This window comes from Lutjanus erythropterus, chromosome 9 (assembly GCF_056507025.1).
Source record: "Lutjanus erythropterus isolate fLutEry1 chromosome 9, fLutEry1.hap2, whole genome shotgun sequence".
Classification (NCBI taxonomy): Eukaryota; Metazoa; Chordata; class Actinopteri; order Lutjaniformes; family Lutjanidae; genus Lutjanus; species Lutjanus erythropterus.
Window position 1 is genome coordinate 19961113 of NC_139325.1, and position 17267 is coordinate 19978379.

A 17267-nucleotide genomic window follows, 5' to 3' on the forward strand; every position below is an offset into this window, starting at 1 on the left:
GTTATAAAGCCACATTGTCTCTTTCTGTGACCAATACTGGTGTCCTATATCTGTTTAGTCGTCCTAATGACTGCGAAATATCAAATATATATGGTTTGGGCATAAATACACATGTAAATACTTGAAAGAAATTGTTTGACATTTTGGGAGATATACTTACTTGCCTTTTTGCCCTGAGTGAGATGAGAAGACTGACAGCTCTCCCAGTTGTGAGCTAGCAGATGTTAGCTTAACATAAGGACTGGAAATGAGGGGAAACAGTCAGCCTGTCTCCAACTTTAGGTAACAAAATCTAAAACCTCTAATGCTTGCTAATAAATGTTTTAGGTTTTATTGTTTGTTCATAATTAGTGAGGTGCTGGCAGGAGGGTTTTGTTGCCTTTGAAAGGAGCCAGGCTGCTGTTTCCTCCTGTTTCCAGTCTTTACACGAGGTCAATCTAAGCTAAACTAAGATAAGATAATTTTATTATCTTAAAATTTACTATTTTAATTTAACCCTTATGATGTCCTGGGGTCATTTTGGACCCCAAACGAAAACTTTTTCTGTCATAATATGCTTTTTATATGTTTTTTCATCAAATGGTCTGAAAATAACGGGGGTTGTTTAATACTATGATCTTCACAACTAAAATAAATTTGAAGTAATTTGATTGAATTATGAGTGTTTTTTTTTTTTTATATTTAGTAACGTTCGTTGACCTCTGGGGTCCAAAAATACCCCACAGCAAAAGGGGTGCAAAGGGGCAAATTGTCATGCCAAAATCCTGATGGAAGTTTGACTTATACCAGGGTCTGATAATCCATCAATTTATTTGCCTTTGTTTTTTACTATATTTGAAATTATTCAGAATTTCAGTTTTGTGAAAATCAAACAATAGCTATTATTTCATATAAATAAGGTATGAATTACAAAAAAAAAGTGTAAAATTTGTATTAATAGGTTGGTCTGAAGTTGAATAAAAAGATGAAACACAAATTTGTGTGACAATGTTATGTTTTGTGCTTTTTAAAAGTCAAAACAGTTGGGGTCCAAATGGACCCCAGAGGACAATGAATGTTATTCTGTCGGGAGGACATCATGAGGGTTAAGCCAAGATAAGATAAGAAAAGATAAGATAAGGTGTCTTCTCATCTACTTACAGCAAATATAATAATTATTCCCCAAAACTGTCAAACTATTTTATTGAATCTTTTCTTAATGTATTGCCTTTGGTATGAACTTATTCAATCTATCTAATTCAGTCCAATTATAGGATTCTGGTTATTTCTATCCCAACAATGGCAGCATCATGCTTAAAGCACTTTGATAAAGTAGGCTTTCTTTCATTTCCAGAAATGTTTAAAACCAAGTTCTTCACACAAAATTTAAAATTCACTTCAAAATACAAATGAGCTGATTTAAAGATCTTTATTGTTTAAGCTGTCTTTCACTTCCCAAAGTGTTTGAAACCAAGTTTCAATGCTAGACACGCTCAGATAAAGATACATAATATAGGCTAACATGGTTTGATTTCAATTTTTTTTTTTTTCAAATATGGTCTGCACACACAATATTTTAAATTTACCTTTAACAGAAAGATGAGCTGATTTAAAGCACTTAATCAAATAAGCTGTCTTCCACGTTCAGAAGTGTTTGAAACCAGGTTTCCATGTTAGACACTTTCAAAATAGGTTAAATATAAAGGGTAATATGGTTTCCGAAAATATTGTTTGCACACACAAAATTAAAAACTGACCTCCTAACAATGAGATGAGCAAACATACAAATACAATGGTTTAAAAAAGCTTCATACGTATTGCTATGCATAGGTCATCATAATGGTAGACTTCAAAAATACATTTTATGAATATCAAAATCATATTGAAAATGCTTTGTTCTTTCCTTAAATAATATGATCAAATCATCAACATGACAATGAACAACACATGACAATATATATTTTGCATGATAGGAGACAGTTGTCATGCGTAACTGCAATCATCAGATGCTTCAATCACCAACTCTCTTTGGAAGGCCACTTTTCAGATGTTTCCATAGACAAGGTCCGCAGTGTTAACATAATCGTCACCATCGTCAAGGTCCTGTGAGAGATTCACAGCCCATTATTGTCATAGATATAGATTGTACCAGTGAACTGTATATAATTATTGTGAGCAAATGATTGGCGAAAATAATACCTCTTTGTAATTGCAGGACTTTGGCTGACTGAGGTCCATTAACAACAACAGCATGAACAAGAGGACAGAGACAGAGAACAACATGAGATATTTCCGTACTGTATTATTATATCTGTTGACTGGCGAGGTTCAAGAGGAGTAAGCCAAGTACCTTTTGGGGGATGGGAAACGAGGTTTCGAGATTTTCTGGTCGGCACAGGAGTATGGATTCACATTATTGGGCCTGTGGATTAAAATTTATGTCACTACACAGTTAAGAAAACAACAATTTGCCACTTAACTTTCATACATTTAACACACTTACATATGACTCAAATCCACCATGTCCCCTTTAGGTCTTCTGTTGTTTAAAAAAAAACAAACAAAAAGTAGATAATGTAAGACAGAGATTTAAAGTTTGATTTAACTGTCAAAACCAGCATGCTTGTACTGCAGAAACAACCGAATGATTTTTTTTTTTTTTTAAAAAAAAGAGTCAAACTTCTCAGAAGACGCTGGTGTCAATGTTTTTCACATCCTACCTAGAAAATCTGCTCCAAATAGACCTTCTGCAAAATAAAAAGAAGAACAGAAACTATGCAAATGTTGGCTAGAATATAAATAAAAACTAAGCCCTTGACACAACCAACAAAAAATCTCTACTTCTGCACAGACATAGAAATAGTCACTAAAATTACATGTAACATTTAGAGATTTAAAAGACATTAAAATGCCTCTTGCCTTTGATCAGAACGAGATGGTCCTGGGCCATCAGAATGAATCCTGAAAATTTCATAGTTTAAATGATACAACAGAACAATGGAAAACTACTAAGATAACAGTATTCTTGCCAGCCATCAAAAATGAAAAAGAGTCACAGAGTTTTTTCTCACCTGCGAGACAACCTGGAAATCCGGTTCCACATGCTAAATATAACAGAATATTCCATTATGATAGAGAAAATAAAGAATGTGACATCAGTGTAGCACTCACACAAGAAGAGAACAGATGTGCATGCAAATATTTTTTCAGTGCTGTAATTTAGCAAATATTGGTATTTCAATATAACAAAGCTTGTTTCCTTGTGATAATGGGTTAATTTATCTTGCTGTCTCAAGAGATAACACCTCTAAAGTGCCACCCAAACTCGCCTTTGAGGTTATAGCCAGGCCAGATGCAGACTGAGCTGATTTTTTTTCTCTATCAGAAAAACAGATTGGGACTTTCATGGAGTTCAGTCTGATGTGTTGATCAGTGATGGGTACTCCTTGATCTGACATTTTCAGCTTAAATCAGTTGCTACAGGTGTCAAAATGCCATCTATGCATGCTGGCATGGCTTTTGTGATCTGTAGAAAAAAAGAGAGAAAACACCCTCTTGTTTTCTTGAGATAACAAAATAAAACAATCAGTTATCATGAGAAAACAACATCTCATCTCATTGTCTGTAACAAAGTAGAGACAATGAGATAATTAATTTGTGATTTTGAGATATTTACAACAATTTACAATTTCCTTTACAACATTTTTACCTGCCATCCTGACTTTGGAGCTCTGCAATCCGTCTCCTTGAGCACACAGAAAACAATTTCATTTTAGCGAGGAGCACATAGTAGTATATAAATGTATTCAAAAGTTCAAAGTCTTTATTAGTTATGTGATGAGCTCTATCTATCGGTTATGTCAGTGTATCACATTACTTACTTGTATTTTTTTACCATGAAGATGCAGAGGACTCCAAAGATCACTGCAGTACCAATTCCCACTACTGCTGGAATGATTATGTGGTTATAGTTTTCTGTACCTGCAAACAGACAGAATGTTTACAACAGCCATTCTTCCTTTATGCCGCACAAATATATCCAGCATAAAAAAGATCTCACGTTTTACATAGAGTTTCAGTGTTGTAGCGGACGTCCTCTGGCCATTAAACTCTGCAGTGCAGGTGATCTCACTGTGGTCGTCCGTCACTTGAGGAATGATCGTCAGGATGGACTGCATTTCCCAGTAACCAGGAAAAACTTCTCTGTGGGTCACGGTGGCATCAGTGTCTTTGGAACTCCTACTCCATGTGAGTGTAGGTGCATGGGTAGGGCAGGTGTGCATGACTGAACAGGTGAGAGTGTGGGGATGACCTTGAATGGCTGTCTTTGGGTTTGGCATTATAGGTTTTGGAGCATCAGCTATAAATGAAAAAAGAAAGAGGTTAAGTGAGGGGCAAATCATTGTATAGATTGGTATAGATTTATGACATTTTGGAAAGTTGGTAACATACGGAGCATTTTAAACTCAACACAATCCTCAACAAAGGAGAACTTGTCCTTGGTGGTTGTATCCTTCTCGTTTTCTGCCAGTTCAACCCGGAAACAATAAGGGCCGTTGTCATGATCTTTAATGTCAGTGATTTCCAAGGTGCAGTTTCCAAGACCCAGATGTCCCAACAACCGAGTGCGACCCCTAAAGTTTTCCATGACCTGTGTGTTGTCCTCATAATAAATGCGTTCATTTCTGTCATTTAAACGATGCCAGATCGCTCTGAGCTTGGAGGTGGGCACATTTCCTTTAGGATGGGTGAATGTACAGGGCACCACAACACAGGATTTGACCAGGGCATCAAGGTTTTTTACAACTTTGGCTTTCCATTCTTCAGTAGACACGGGGCTGCTAACAGCTGAAAGAGAATTATGGAAGTGACAAAGAAAGAAATTATTTCTAGGAGGTCTCCTTTATTGCTTATTTTTGTTTAAGAGGAGTACGTAGGAATGATACTAGAAACAAAAAGGTGATTTATTGTGTTACCTGCCAGGAGCAGACAGAATATCATCATCTTGCTCTCTTTGTCCATTCTCTGAGGTTGTTTTGGTAATATTCTGTGGGATGTTTGAATGAAAAGAAACTAAATGAAATGGAAAAAATGAAATTGCAAGCAGTTGGGTATCAGTACCCAAGGTAATTTTTCTGGTACTTTCTTCTCTATGTAACAAAAGTATAAATTCAGTTGTAAAATAAGTAAGAAGCGTTCTTCTACTTCTCATTTCTCACTTCTTTTTTTGTGGGGGTAGGTGTAGGGGGTAGTTTGCAAAGCTAGTCATCTCTATATCTAAATGTGCTCAACAATTAGCATAAATAATAAACATCAAATTAAAATGCATAAGTGATGACCACTTAGGTTGAAATACCACCATGCCAATCACAACGCATAAAGAACCTGGTTGTGCTTGAGGTTTCTGCCTGTTAAAGAAAGGTTTCTCCTCACCACAGTAGCTTCAGTGTTTGCTCTTAGTGGGAAGTACTGGGTTTATAGAGTACTGTCTAGACCTGTTCTGCCCTTAGTGTCCTGAGATAACTTTGTTATGATATGGCACAAATAAAATTTAATTGAACTGAATCATTGGATAGAGGCAAATGTGTTTTGCAACTGTTAGCTAGCATTGGTAACACAAAATGAACTGTTTTGTGAAAGTGATGACCCTGCGTCAGTAAATGCTCCAAAGCATGTAGGGAGGAAATGTGACTCTCAATATATTAAATTTGGATTCATATTGGCAGGCAGAGTGGCTGAGCCAAAAGCATGGTGTGATGAATGTGATGAAATCTTGTCACTGTGCAGTTTAGGTGCCATGTTATGTTTCTTCTCATTTATTTGGGAAGGTTGCCCTCAGAAATCTTTTAACAATCAGAGGAGGAATGAGTGGTTGCAGATTTTTAGGTATTTCAGCTGTAGAGATGTCTGTCTTCTCTCCAGTATAATTAGACCACATGGCCCATGATTTGAGGTGCTTGAGGTGACAAAAATAATACATCTGAAAAATTCAAAGCCTGTTTTTTCCCAAAATCATAACCAGTTACTCAAGATGATCTATAGACCATGTTGTGAGCAGCTTTGTGGAGGTGCTACTTTTTTCTGCAGTAGAATCTACAGGGACTACTTTACAATCTACCAGGCTTTTTTTTTTTAGAAAGAGACACTAGTTTTGATTTTTTCAAATGGAATTTTTTGTACTTTGAGCACCACAAGCCGAGTACCATTTAGCTATATTAATATTTATGAGAAAGCAGATATCTCTACTAGGGGTGTCCCGATCTGATATTGATATCGGATATCGGTCCAATATCAGCTAAAAAACGAGTATCGGATTTTATTGGACTGCATTTAAAATCTCCGATATAAGCGCTTCGATAAGCAGTCCATTTTCCGCTCCAGCATTTCTATCCATAGGTGACTCTGGCTGCTGACTATTTTTCTCTGTTTGAGTAACATCACTCGATCAAGCCTTTTCTAACATTCCACACTACAAAATAAGTAATAAAAGTATGTATGATTCGTGCTGATATCCGATACGATATCAGCACGAATCATATCGGCCAATACTCAAGCCTACAATATCGGTATCGTATTGGAAGTGAAAAAGTTGTATCGGGACATCCCTAATCTCTACGGCCAATATCTCCAAAACTTTGCAACTTGCACCATAACAAGCTAGATGGATAAATGGCACTGCAGGCCAGGGGGAAAATATGTATTTTTGGTTTTGTTTTGTTTTTTATTTTGGGGTGAACTGTCCAAAAGGTTGAAACCCCCTAATTTAGACGAATTTACACACCACACAAGAAAAAGTCCCTCCCTTTCTTCCTCTTCCCCCCTAAACATCCGACCTGTCATTCTGTCACCAGAGCATGTGTGAACACCGTTGTTTCACAGTGTAGCCCTGGCCAGTTTTGCATTTCACATCACAAAGACTCGTGTGAGTGTTGTCTGCATCAAGTTTTGAAACACACTTGTGACCACTTTTGGCTAGCCATTGTCGACCCTCTATTATTTATACATGTTTTCTCTCTATACTCTAAGTTACTCTCTCATCCAGATGGACTCTCAGGTACTGAAATTTAGCACCTATTGATTTAATTTGATCGGTACTCTGTGGTATCGACCTAATTCAGTCGATACCCTTTAAAGTACAGAGTCCCGTGCCCAGCTATAACCGTTGTTCATGCAAATGAAGTGGAACTTCTTCAAACAACACTAATCTACACATGCAAGATAAGTTTATTTATACAACAAATGCTGACATTGTTAATGTACACATACAGGATAAACACATCTGAAACAACACACAATATATTAAGCATAATTTAAACTGTCTCACCAAAAGTAAGTCAATTCCTTTCTCATATGAATTACCTGTGTTCTCTTTTCTATTCCCTCTCATGTCTATTTAGCAAAGTAACACTCACTGTATTTACTGTAAACTTCCTAAATTAAATATTAAAAGAAAATATAGTAAACCAGTCTTACCTGATGGCTGATCAGAGCTGTCTGTTTCTGTTAACAACACCTCCTGAAGAATGACTCGTGGTGGAGATAAAGATATGAACTCCACAGGCAGCAAAAAAAGAACTGCAGGCACTGTTAGAGAAAAAGTGTAATGTGTGTGGGTGAGATGAAAACAGATGTAGCAGAGGCAGCGGTTGAGTTGATGGTGTAGAAAGCAGGGAGTGGTCTAAAGTAATTCTGTGAAATGAGAATTACAGATCTCCATATTTCCACGGAAGATTAATTCCTGTTGTGTGATACTATGAAATGAAGATTTCAAAAAATAAAGTAAAAAGCTATAAAAAGTTATAAACACAAAACTTAAATTAGATAACTATGATGAGCATTCACCTGCATAATAGAGTATGAGTGACTTTACAGTGCGGTCAGAAAGTATCAGAACTGCGACACTTTATAAGGAAACGGTGACTATGATTATGAAGTGCAGACTTTGAGTTAAATTTAAGCAGTAAACAGAAAAGGGAACAGAGCGTATGGACATGCCAGATACTGCAGACATCTTTACTTCTTGCTCTTTTGTGGGCTTTTTGATAGCATGGTACTCCAGTTGAGACAACCATAGGGAGTTTACCTTAGGAAAGCCAGGTGTCTCTCTCATACTGCGTTCAGATCAGCACTGCAATTCACAATATGTAGGAAAAAAACACCAGAACGAGGTGCCAGCTCAGACTAATGCTCCAATGCCCCTCTCACAGCAAGTGTCAGAGTGCTAAATTATGTGGCAGTCAAAGGGGTGAGAAATCAATGGCAGAGTTTGAATAGTGGCAGGAAACTTATGGGGAATTGAAAATGTGAAAAACGTTTTGGGTGTTACGGTGCTAATGAGGTACACCCAAAACTGTGCAACCACTTTTTAACAAACATGGTTGCAGCTGTAATGGACCAGCAAGCGGCAATCGTACAGGCAACCCACTCAACCCGTACGCTGCAAATGGACACACAATCCCATATGATGGATGGGTGGAGCTGACAGTCAACCTACCAGGGAATGACAATCTGGACCTTGCAATACAAGTCCCCTTCCTGGTCATCCAGCTTCCCCTCCCTCAGCCCCTATTAGGGTCTAATGTTCTCTGTGAGATAATCAATGGGCCACAGTCATCTGATGATACAGTTGCCATGGTTACTGTTCTCCTGCGAAAAGCACTCGGCATGGAAGAAGACCAAGCAAAAGCCATTGTTAACTTCATTCAGGTCCAAAAGACACCAAATGACAGTATTTCCACAATCAGAGTTGGCAGAGAGGATGTACAACCTTAGAACAGCTGACCATTGGGGAGGGCCTCTTAAAAAGGTTAAAAAGAACAGGTGGCCACTTGTCAATGTGCCCATTTCTAACCACACTAAGCATGAAATAATTCTCCTAAAGAGAACCCAGTTGGGCTCCATCCAGCACGTAGTCAAAGTCATTGAAATGAGAGAGACATAGACATAACAGCGTGAGATGCCACAAGCTCCAACTGTCAGGGCGGAAGTCAGCAACGTCACCATTCCTGTAACCCCCCCCAACCTGAGCTTTGGCGGCCACCTGTTGACCTTTGTCACCTTAACCCAGAACAACAACAGCTAGTTGAGGAAATGCTTTATGAGGAATCGGCGGCATTCGCCCATGACAGCAGTGACATTGGGTGCATCCCCTCTCTCCAGATGTCAATCAGACTCAAAGATGACATCCCTGTCCAGAAGGCTTCTACTTTCATTCCAAAGCCACTGTACCAGGAAGTAAAAGAATACATCCAGTTGCTAGTAAAAGGATGGACTGTGAAGTCTCAGTCCCCATATACCACACCTATTGTATCGACTGTTGACTGCTCAACAAAAAGACAGTGCCTGACAGACATCCCCTCCCATTATACAGGACTTGATCGACTCACTTGGAGGCTACAGCTGGTTTTCCATCTTAGACCAGGGCAAAGCCTACCACCAAGGCTAAGGCTTCAATGCCAAGGGCTCAAGGTATTTGACTGCTTTCACAACACCTTGGAGTTTATACGAATGGGTCAGAATACTCAAAATAATCCACAGATCCTGTTGTGAGCAGTTTCAAGGGGGAACTAATTTGTATGGGAACGAATTTCTTTCTATAGAAAATGAGAAAAATGGCTAATCTCTAGTTCCTACATGAAACTGCTCACAAAGACGGCTGTAAAATATCTTGACTCATGATTCCTAGAAAAAACACTGGTATGAAGTTTTCAATTATAGTTTTCAATTCTCTCCATTATAATGGAGAAAAGGCAGACATTTCTATGTCTGATATCTCAAAATATCTTCAACTCACACAGGTGTACAAACAGCACGAAAGGCCAGAGGGAAAATAGTATTTTTGATTTTGGGGTGAACTGTCGCTTTAAAGCTGATGGAAATCCATTTTTAGTGTATATTACTTCATCCTCCTCTTCCACTTTTCAGTAAAGTATATTAACTGTAGCTGCTAATATTGCCCAGTATTTGATCTTAAAAGATCAGTCATGTGATGCAGAGAAGATCTATTGCTTGAGTACGTGTCAGTGTGAACAGTCTGCAGGATCCTTAATTCTTCATTCAGTGGGGCGTTAGCAGGACAGACTGACTCAGTATGTAGTAGGCAGTATGTAATGGTTTCAAACACAGCAAACAATCTTCGTATTAACTTCACTTCACCTCTGTGTCATGCATTTGAGTTGATGTAGCAACTACACTGTGGCAAATCATAAAATACAGTGTAAAAAAATAATTTGCATTACCTTCTGTACGTTGTGTCTTCTTGAAACTTAAACAAAACTGAATATAGGCCACATGGATAGGACCCAAATGCAGACAAAAGCAGGAATACTGCATCCTTACTAAAAGAACAAACTCAAATGTTGAAACACATAAACTACTAGTATAAGGATGGTGTCTTCCCCACTTAGTCTTTGTGCACTTTTAGTTGACAGAGCACTGCTGCTTCTTAACATCTGTCACATGTTAGCAAGAAACAAGACAATCCTATTAGTCACATTGGGTTAGGAGGGTGGGACACTGACAGACAATTGGTAGGTTGTTTTTAAATTTTTTGCTGAAAATTATTGCAAGGGATATATACTTACTTTCCCAATCTGGTAAATGGTTTTAATATGTTACAAATACAGGAGAGGACATGACTAGTCCAGTTTGAAACTGTCTCCAACCTTTGTCCCATTTTCACATGGCCTGTTATTTAGTTGCACAATTTAAAGCAGAGAAATATGCTATTTCTGCTGCACCATTACTTTCATAAGGCCAGCTAAGCACATCTTAACATTTAACTGAGGTGAGGACACTGGCTGGCCTTAGATCTGTGTATATGGACATGAATTTTCCATTTTTCATGACATTCAGTACAACTCTAACATGTATTTATTATCCACCATTGTTTTCATTCCACAATCAAGTTACTAATAATAAATATGCAACATCCAGTTACACTTTCAAAATAAAGTTCTTGGGTCGGGGTGACAAACTTTTCCATCCCATGGCCCACAAATAGTATTTGCTTGACAACATAAACTTATTCCTTTATTTTTATTAATGCAATAATAATAACAAGAGTACAAACTAATGATGTATTATAAATTAGAGTTTATAATAATTCACAACAGTAAAATTAGATTTTTTCTTTCGTTCTTTTTTTGCTTTCCTCCCTCTCTGGCAGCCCCCATAAAGAATAGTCATTAAAATATGAAGTGAGAAATTAAACTCACTAGATGGTTCATTTTATATCAAGTGTGCTGGAATAGAACCAAAACAATAGGTCTATATTTGACTCACAGACTTTTGTCAAGAAACAAACAAACAAAAATCTGTTTTTGTAAATTCACACTTAACCTTTTTGGGAAGTGAAAAAGAAAACAATCACCCTACCAAGGGAGAGGTCTCAGCCAGCACACCCACGCACACACACACAAACAAAACAAATGTGAGCAGCCCTCTGTTGCCCCTATGGTTACCTCCAGGATAGCAGACACAAGCAGCTCTGATCAGCACAAGATTCAGGTATGATTCATATATTAATATTAAATCTAATAATAAATGTAAAGTATACAGTATAAAATATACAGTAAATACAATAGAATATCCAATATGTTTACTGGTTAATTTTGAATATTTTAGTTTGCGAGTTTCTGATGGAGGCTATTGCTTATTGGCTAGTCTTGATACTTTGGTCTGATAAAGGCTCTGCCTCAGGGTATATATTTTTCTCTGTTGTATGCTGTACCCTAATTTTTTGTCAGCTTATTTACATTTACTTTACTTTGCCTTACTTCCAGTCATTGAATAAACAGAAAAGGAAAAAAGACAGTGCAAGAAATTCACATAATATATAATATATAAAAATAACTAACTAACTAACTAACTAACTGTTTACTTAAGGTGGAATTTTTATATATATGGCTTATATGTTAAATGATGTTTCAGATTAACAGTGTCACTATTTGCATGGTGACATTGGTTTTACACCATGGGTGGTGTGAAGATCAGTGCTTTTCAAGCTGTTTTTGCTTATGATTTGATTTTTAATTTTGTTTCATATACTTTAAACATCCCACATTGTTTTACAGTAAGAAATCCTCTGAGAAGTATGGACAAAGAGAGAAAGATGATGATACTCTGTCTGCTCTTGGCAGGTAACAACAACTTAAATAAAACCTACAATAGTACAGTATAACTATGTAAAATCTAAATAAAAACAGAATGCAAATCCAAGACAAGATATCTAATGTTCAAACTGATTAACTCTGTTGTCTTTTTTAATAAATATACACTTGTTTTGTATTGATGCCTTCAGCACATTCCAAGTTGAGATGGGGTCATTTTCACCACTGTGATACATCACCTTTACTTTTAACAACTCAGTAAGCTTTTGGGAACTGAGGACACTAATTGACTATTGCTTGACATTCAACTTCAGGTGCTCAACAGTCTGGGGTCTGTCATATTTTGCACTTCATAATGCACTACACATTTTGAATGGGAGACAAGATTATACTGCAGGAAGGCCAGTCTAATACATACACTCTTCCACTGTGAAGTCACACTGTTGTACTACGTGCAGAATGTGTCCTCGCATTGTCTTGCTGAAATAAGCAGGGACATCTCTGAAAATAACATTGTAACCTGTAACCTGTTGAATGTTCCAAACAGGTGTTTTGTAAGCATTTCATAAGTTTGCCAGTCTTAAGTCGCCCCTGTTCCAACTTTTTTTGAAATGTGTTGTATGCATCAAATTGAGAACGAGTGTATTTTTTATTTTTTTTGTTTTTACAAAAAAAAGTAGGTTTATGAGTTTGAACATTAAATATCTTGTCTTTGCACTGTTTGAACTGAACAGAAGTCAAAAAGGATGTCTAGATAATGTATTTGTTTCCAGTCTCGTTCTTACATACACCCTAATTAATGAAAGAAAACAATCAAGGAGACCTCCTAGAAATAATTTCTTTCTTTATCACTTCCATAATTCTCTTTCAGCTGTTAGCAGCCCTGTGTCTACTGAAGAATGGAAAGCCAAAGTTGTAAGAAGCCTTGATGCCCTGGTCAAATCCTGTGTTGTGGTGCCCTGTACATTCACCCATCCTAAAGGAAATGTGCCCACCTCCAAGCTCAGAGCGATCTGGCATCGTATAAATGAGAGAAATGAACGCATTTATTATGAGGACAACACACAGGTCTTAGAAAGCTTTAGGGGTCGCACTCGGTTGTTGGGACATCTGGGTCTTGGAAACTGCACCTTGGAAATCACTGACATTAAAGATCATGACAACGGCCCTTATTGTTTCCGGGTTGAACTGGCAGAAAACGAGAAGGATACAACCACCAAGGACAAGTTCTCCTTTGTTGAGGATTGTGTTGAGTTTAAAATGCTCCGTATGTTACCAACTTTCCAAAATGTCATAAATCTATACCAATTTTCCATTTAACAATGATTTGCCCCTCACTTAACCTCTTTCTTTTTTCATTTATAGCTGATACTCCAAAACCTACAGTGCCAAACCCAAAGACAGCCATTCAAGGTCATCCCCACACTCTCACCTGTTCAGTCATGCACACCTGCCCTACCCATGCACCTACACTCACATGGAGTACGAGTTCCACAGACACTGATGTCATCGTGACCCACAGAGAAGTTCATTCTGGTTACTGGGAAGTGCAGTCCATCCTGACGATCACTCCTCAAGAGACGGACGACCACAGTGAGATCACCTGCACTGCAGAGTTTAATGGCCAGAGGACGTCCTTCACAAAAGTGCCACTCTATGTAAAACGTGAGATCATTAGTGAAGACCAATGAAAAATTACATTAAATCCATCTTAGTCAAAGGAGTCAATTTATGGAAAAGCTGCAGTGAAGAACTGAAAACATTTAAGACATGAAGTAGATTTAAACAAAAGTTCATTTAAACCTACTAAACAAAATATGAAAAATGGATGATCAGATAGAAACACTGGCATGGAAGGACATAGGATGTGTTGTTAAAAGATGTGACACCATATTTAAGTATTTTTGTAAGAAGTCATGCGTTTTTATGTATTTATGTATATGATTTTGTAGCTTTATACATATGAACTAACTTTTCTTTACAAGCCAGAAAAACTTGTGTTTTGATGTTTATTTACTGCTACAATATTTTTTAAAAAATGGTTCTCATGTGTGTCTTTGTGTCTGTTTGCAGGTACAGAAAACTACAACCACATCATCATTCCTGCAGCGGTGGGCCTTGGCACTGCTTTGATCTTTGCAGTTTTCTGCATTTTCATGGTGAAAAAATACAAGTGAGTTCTTTACAGACATATTACAGAGGAAAGGATATCAGTTAATAACATTAAAGCTACTGCAAGGTAATTAATATTGTGCTGATTTTGAAGATCCTTGTGGACAAAATTGTTTGTAGTTCCTCTGCTATAACCACAAAATAAGTCTAGTGTGAAAGATAAAATTATCTAAAGAAAAATCTCCTTGTAAACATGTTTACACACTTGCTCCATTGGATTTGGCAGACATAAAGAATAACGATTCAGAAAAAGCCTATGTTCTTGCTTATGGTCTTAAATGCTTTTGTTGGTCATATAAAAGGTAGCAGTATTACACTGAAACTCCTTGTAGTAGCTTTAACAAAGAGAAATGCATTTCCTCTCATCCTGTCTTATTTTAGAGTTTGTTGTGTGCACCTCAGTAAACAGACTTTTTATTTTCTGTCTGTTTAAGAAAACGCATCACAGAGCTCCAAAGTCAGGAGGGCAGGTGAGTAGAAAAATATTTTTGATTAGATTTGCTTTATAGTGCTACACTGCTATGAATTTTCAATTGGTTCAGTCTTAGAATGTGGTTTATGTATGTATTTAATTGTTTATTCATTTGTCACATTCAGTTTGTTCAACCGACTCTCCAGACTGTCTCGCAGGTGAGAAAACTAGTGATTTTCTGGAGATGGGGAGCATGAGATATTACAAATTGGCTCAAAAATGTAAAGGGTGTGCAAGTTGTCAAAGATTACATTTTCATACAGTAATAAACATCTTAATTAATATGATTAAAGACAAAATAGTTTTTATGTTTACAGATAATTTAGTGACAGGTCTAAACTGTAAACTGTCATATACCAGTGTATCGGTGGCTTCACAGTCATCTCACATATCTCAGCAGAAGTCACACCGTTATTTTTCTCACTGTTTTTGATCAGATCTGTGTTTATATTTATATATAAAATGATATCTTATTTTCTGTTCTCCTTTTTCTATGACCTTCTCAGAAGCAGAAGCAGAACCTGAAGGTGAGAAGTGAAAAAAAGAAGTTGACTAACAGTTTTTTCTTGCTTGCTTTTTTTTTAAAACTTGGGTTGGCACCTTGTTTTCTCTGACAGTTACGTCAAAAATAACTCAGCTTGTTTTGCACCCAATTCAAACGTGATGTCTGGATATATTTTAACTGGATAACATCTGATGACAGACCTTTGCATTTACACCTGGTGTTACTAAGTATCGTGTTTTTCTAGTCTGCCCACTTTGTGATCAAATCTCAAACATCTTCTCAACAAACAGTGCCAAACAAAGTTAACAATGCTACCGTATGGGCTATATATCTTTTGTTGCAGAGGGAGGACATGTCTGTAGTTTTTCACCTGGTTTACTTACGTAGCTGAAAGTAGTGGAATAACATGTTCGTTTGGGATTTTTTTTTTTTTTTTTTTTCTCAATCATGATGATTGAAGGTCAGGTTTAGTCCACAAAACAGCACTGGAGTCTCATGGAAAAAAAACAGCATTGTGGAATCAAATAAGTGAATGGTGACCAGTTTTCAAACATAAAAAAAAAACTGTAAAAATAAATAAATAAATAAATAAATAAATAAATAAATAAAATGCCTTCATATAGCTCTTATGCCGTAATCCAGGCCTCCTAAACCCCCACCATGCTAAACTGACTTGAAAGTCGTCATTTACACCATGTTTTTAGGTTAAATCTTCTGTGTAGATCCTTAGCTTGGAGTCACGTTCACATGTGCAAGCACGTCGTCTGAACTGTGTGCTTGTGTACATGTAAGTGAACTGCATGTTGGAGCTGTAGGAGACTTGAATTATACCAGATGAGCAGTATTTTCTGTGTGTGTGTTTTTTTGGTTGTTTTTTTTTTCATTTGAAAACTAGTCACTGTTCGCTTACATTGTTTGTGAACTAGAATACTAAACCCAACCTTCAGTTTTCATGAGGGTGAGTAGTAGGTAATGACTGAATTTTCAATTTTGAGTGAACTATCCCTTTAAGAATGTGGTCACACCGATCAGACTGTATTGCACTGTGTTTGCAGTAAGTCCTGTGTTCATTCACCTTCTTCTTCTTCTTTTTTTTTTTTTTTAAATCTCATCCAGAAAAAGATATGCAGATGTAGGTTACATCTTAATGCCACGTGTAAATTGTGTGTCATTCTTCATTTAGTCCTGAAAAAAAAAAAAGATTGTCTTTAATGGCTTAATGCTTAACCGTCTTGGTCTAAAAGCTTCAGCTGCAGAGATGCAAACATACAATTAAATCACAATGTGTATTTTCTTTCTTTTTCAGATAATGAGACCAAAATAAGCCAAAGGCATAAAAAATGCATTTTTCTTTTCTTTTTTTTACTTAAATTGTCAAGAGGCAAATCATTTGCTAGGGGTTGAATTTATTAGTTTGACAAGCTTGCTTTCATGTTTTTCCACATTTGAGCTTCACAGAAATGCTGTTACCTTAATAGCAACATAAACATAGAACACATATGAAATACTTTTAATGTAGCTTGGCTCTTGTAGCAGCCTTGTTCTCTTAAAAAAAATGATATTGTGTGCTGTAATCTTATTTTAATGGCAATGTAGAAGTTTTCAGTTATCAGTCTTTTGTGTTCGCTTTGGTTTGTTTAGGTCATGAGGAGAAAATAAACCTTTTACATGTTAAATTCATCTTAGAGGAAAAATGAATTCACTGTTTGTTTTCTCAGCTGATAATTATGACATGGTCTGCTGTCTTGTATGAATGTCTGACTTTTGAAACTTTAGCACCAAATCTGAAAGTGTTTTAATCTACAGAAATGTTAAAATCGTTATTTCCATGTAAAAAAAAAAATATATATATAATTCAAATGTACCATCACTCATCACTTCCTGTTGTCTGAACAGATGTATCAGTAATGTCAACATTCTTTCAAGATTAAATTTTAACTTGTGCTCACTGTGTTGTGATTGCTTCATCATTGCTTGATTGGTAATGGACAAACCTTCTTTTTGTATACGTTGAGTGACAGATAAAGTT

At 36.7% G+C, this 17267-nt stretch overlaps 2 protein-coding genes across 3 annotated transcripts; one reads left to right on the top strand and one right to left on the bottom strand.

Moving 5' to 3' along the window:
* Nucleotides 1-1849: 1849 nt before the first annotated feature.
* LOC146321323 (myeloid cell surface antigen CD33) lies at nucleotides 1850-7528 on the bottom strand. The gene is made up of 13 exons (XM_084726446.1): nucleotides 7453-7528; nucleotides 4956-5026; nucleotides 4432-4827; nucleotides 4040-4339; nucleotides 3861-3960; nucleotides 3689-3724; nucleotides 3051-3083; nucleotides 2899-2940; nucleotides 2700-2726; nucleotides 2483-2518; nucleotides 2330-2401; nucleotides 2179-2206; nucleotides 1850-2082 (listed from the first exon to the last, which is right to left on the bottom strand). Exons 2-13 carry the CDS (start codon nucleotides 4999-5001, stop codon nucleotides 2023-2025), a joined length of 1176 nt encoding a protein of 391 aa, XP_084582572.1. The 5' UTR covers nucleotides 5002-5026; nucleotides 7453-7528; the 3' UTR covers nucleotides 1850-2022.
* A 4518-nt stretch (nucleotides 7529-12046) lies between these two features.
* Nucleotides 12047-16665, top strand: LOC146321324 (myeloid cell surface antigen CD33-like). Of its 2 annotated transcripts, XM_084726429.1 has the most exons (8): nucleotides 12047-12119; nucleotides 12961-13356; nucleotides 13455-13754; nucleotides 14163-14262; nucleotides 14696-14731; nucleotides 14859-14891; nucleotides 15246-15260; nucleotides 16545-16665. In XM_084726429.1, the coding sequence occupies exons 1-7, from the start codon at nucleotides 12074-12076 to the stop codon at nucleotides 15256-15258; spliced, it is 924 nt and encodes a 307-aa protein (XP_084582555.1). In that variant the 5' UTR covers nucleotides 12047-12073; the 3' UTR covers nucleotides 15259-15260; nucleotides 16545-16665. The 2 variants fall into 2 exon arrangements, with proteins under 2 accessions (XP_084582555.1, XP_084582556.1); XM_084726430.1 differs by lacking the exons at nucleotides 15246-15260; nucleotides 16545-16665 and having other exon boundaries at nucleotides 14859-14895.
* The last annotated feature ends 602 nt before the right edge of the window (nucleotides 16666-17267 follow it).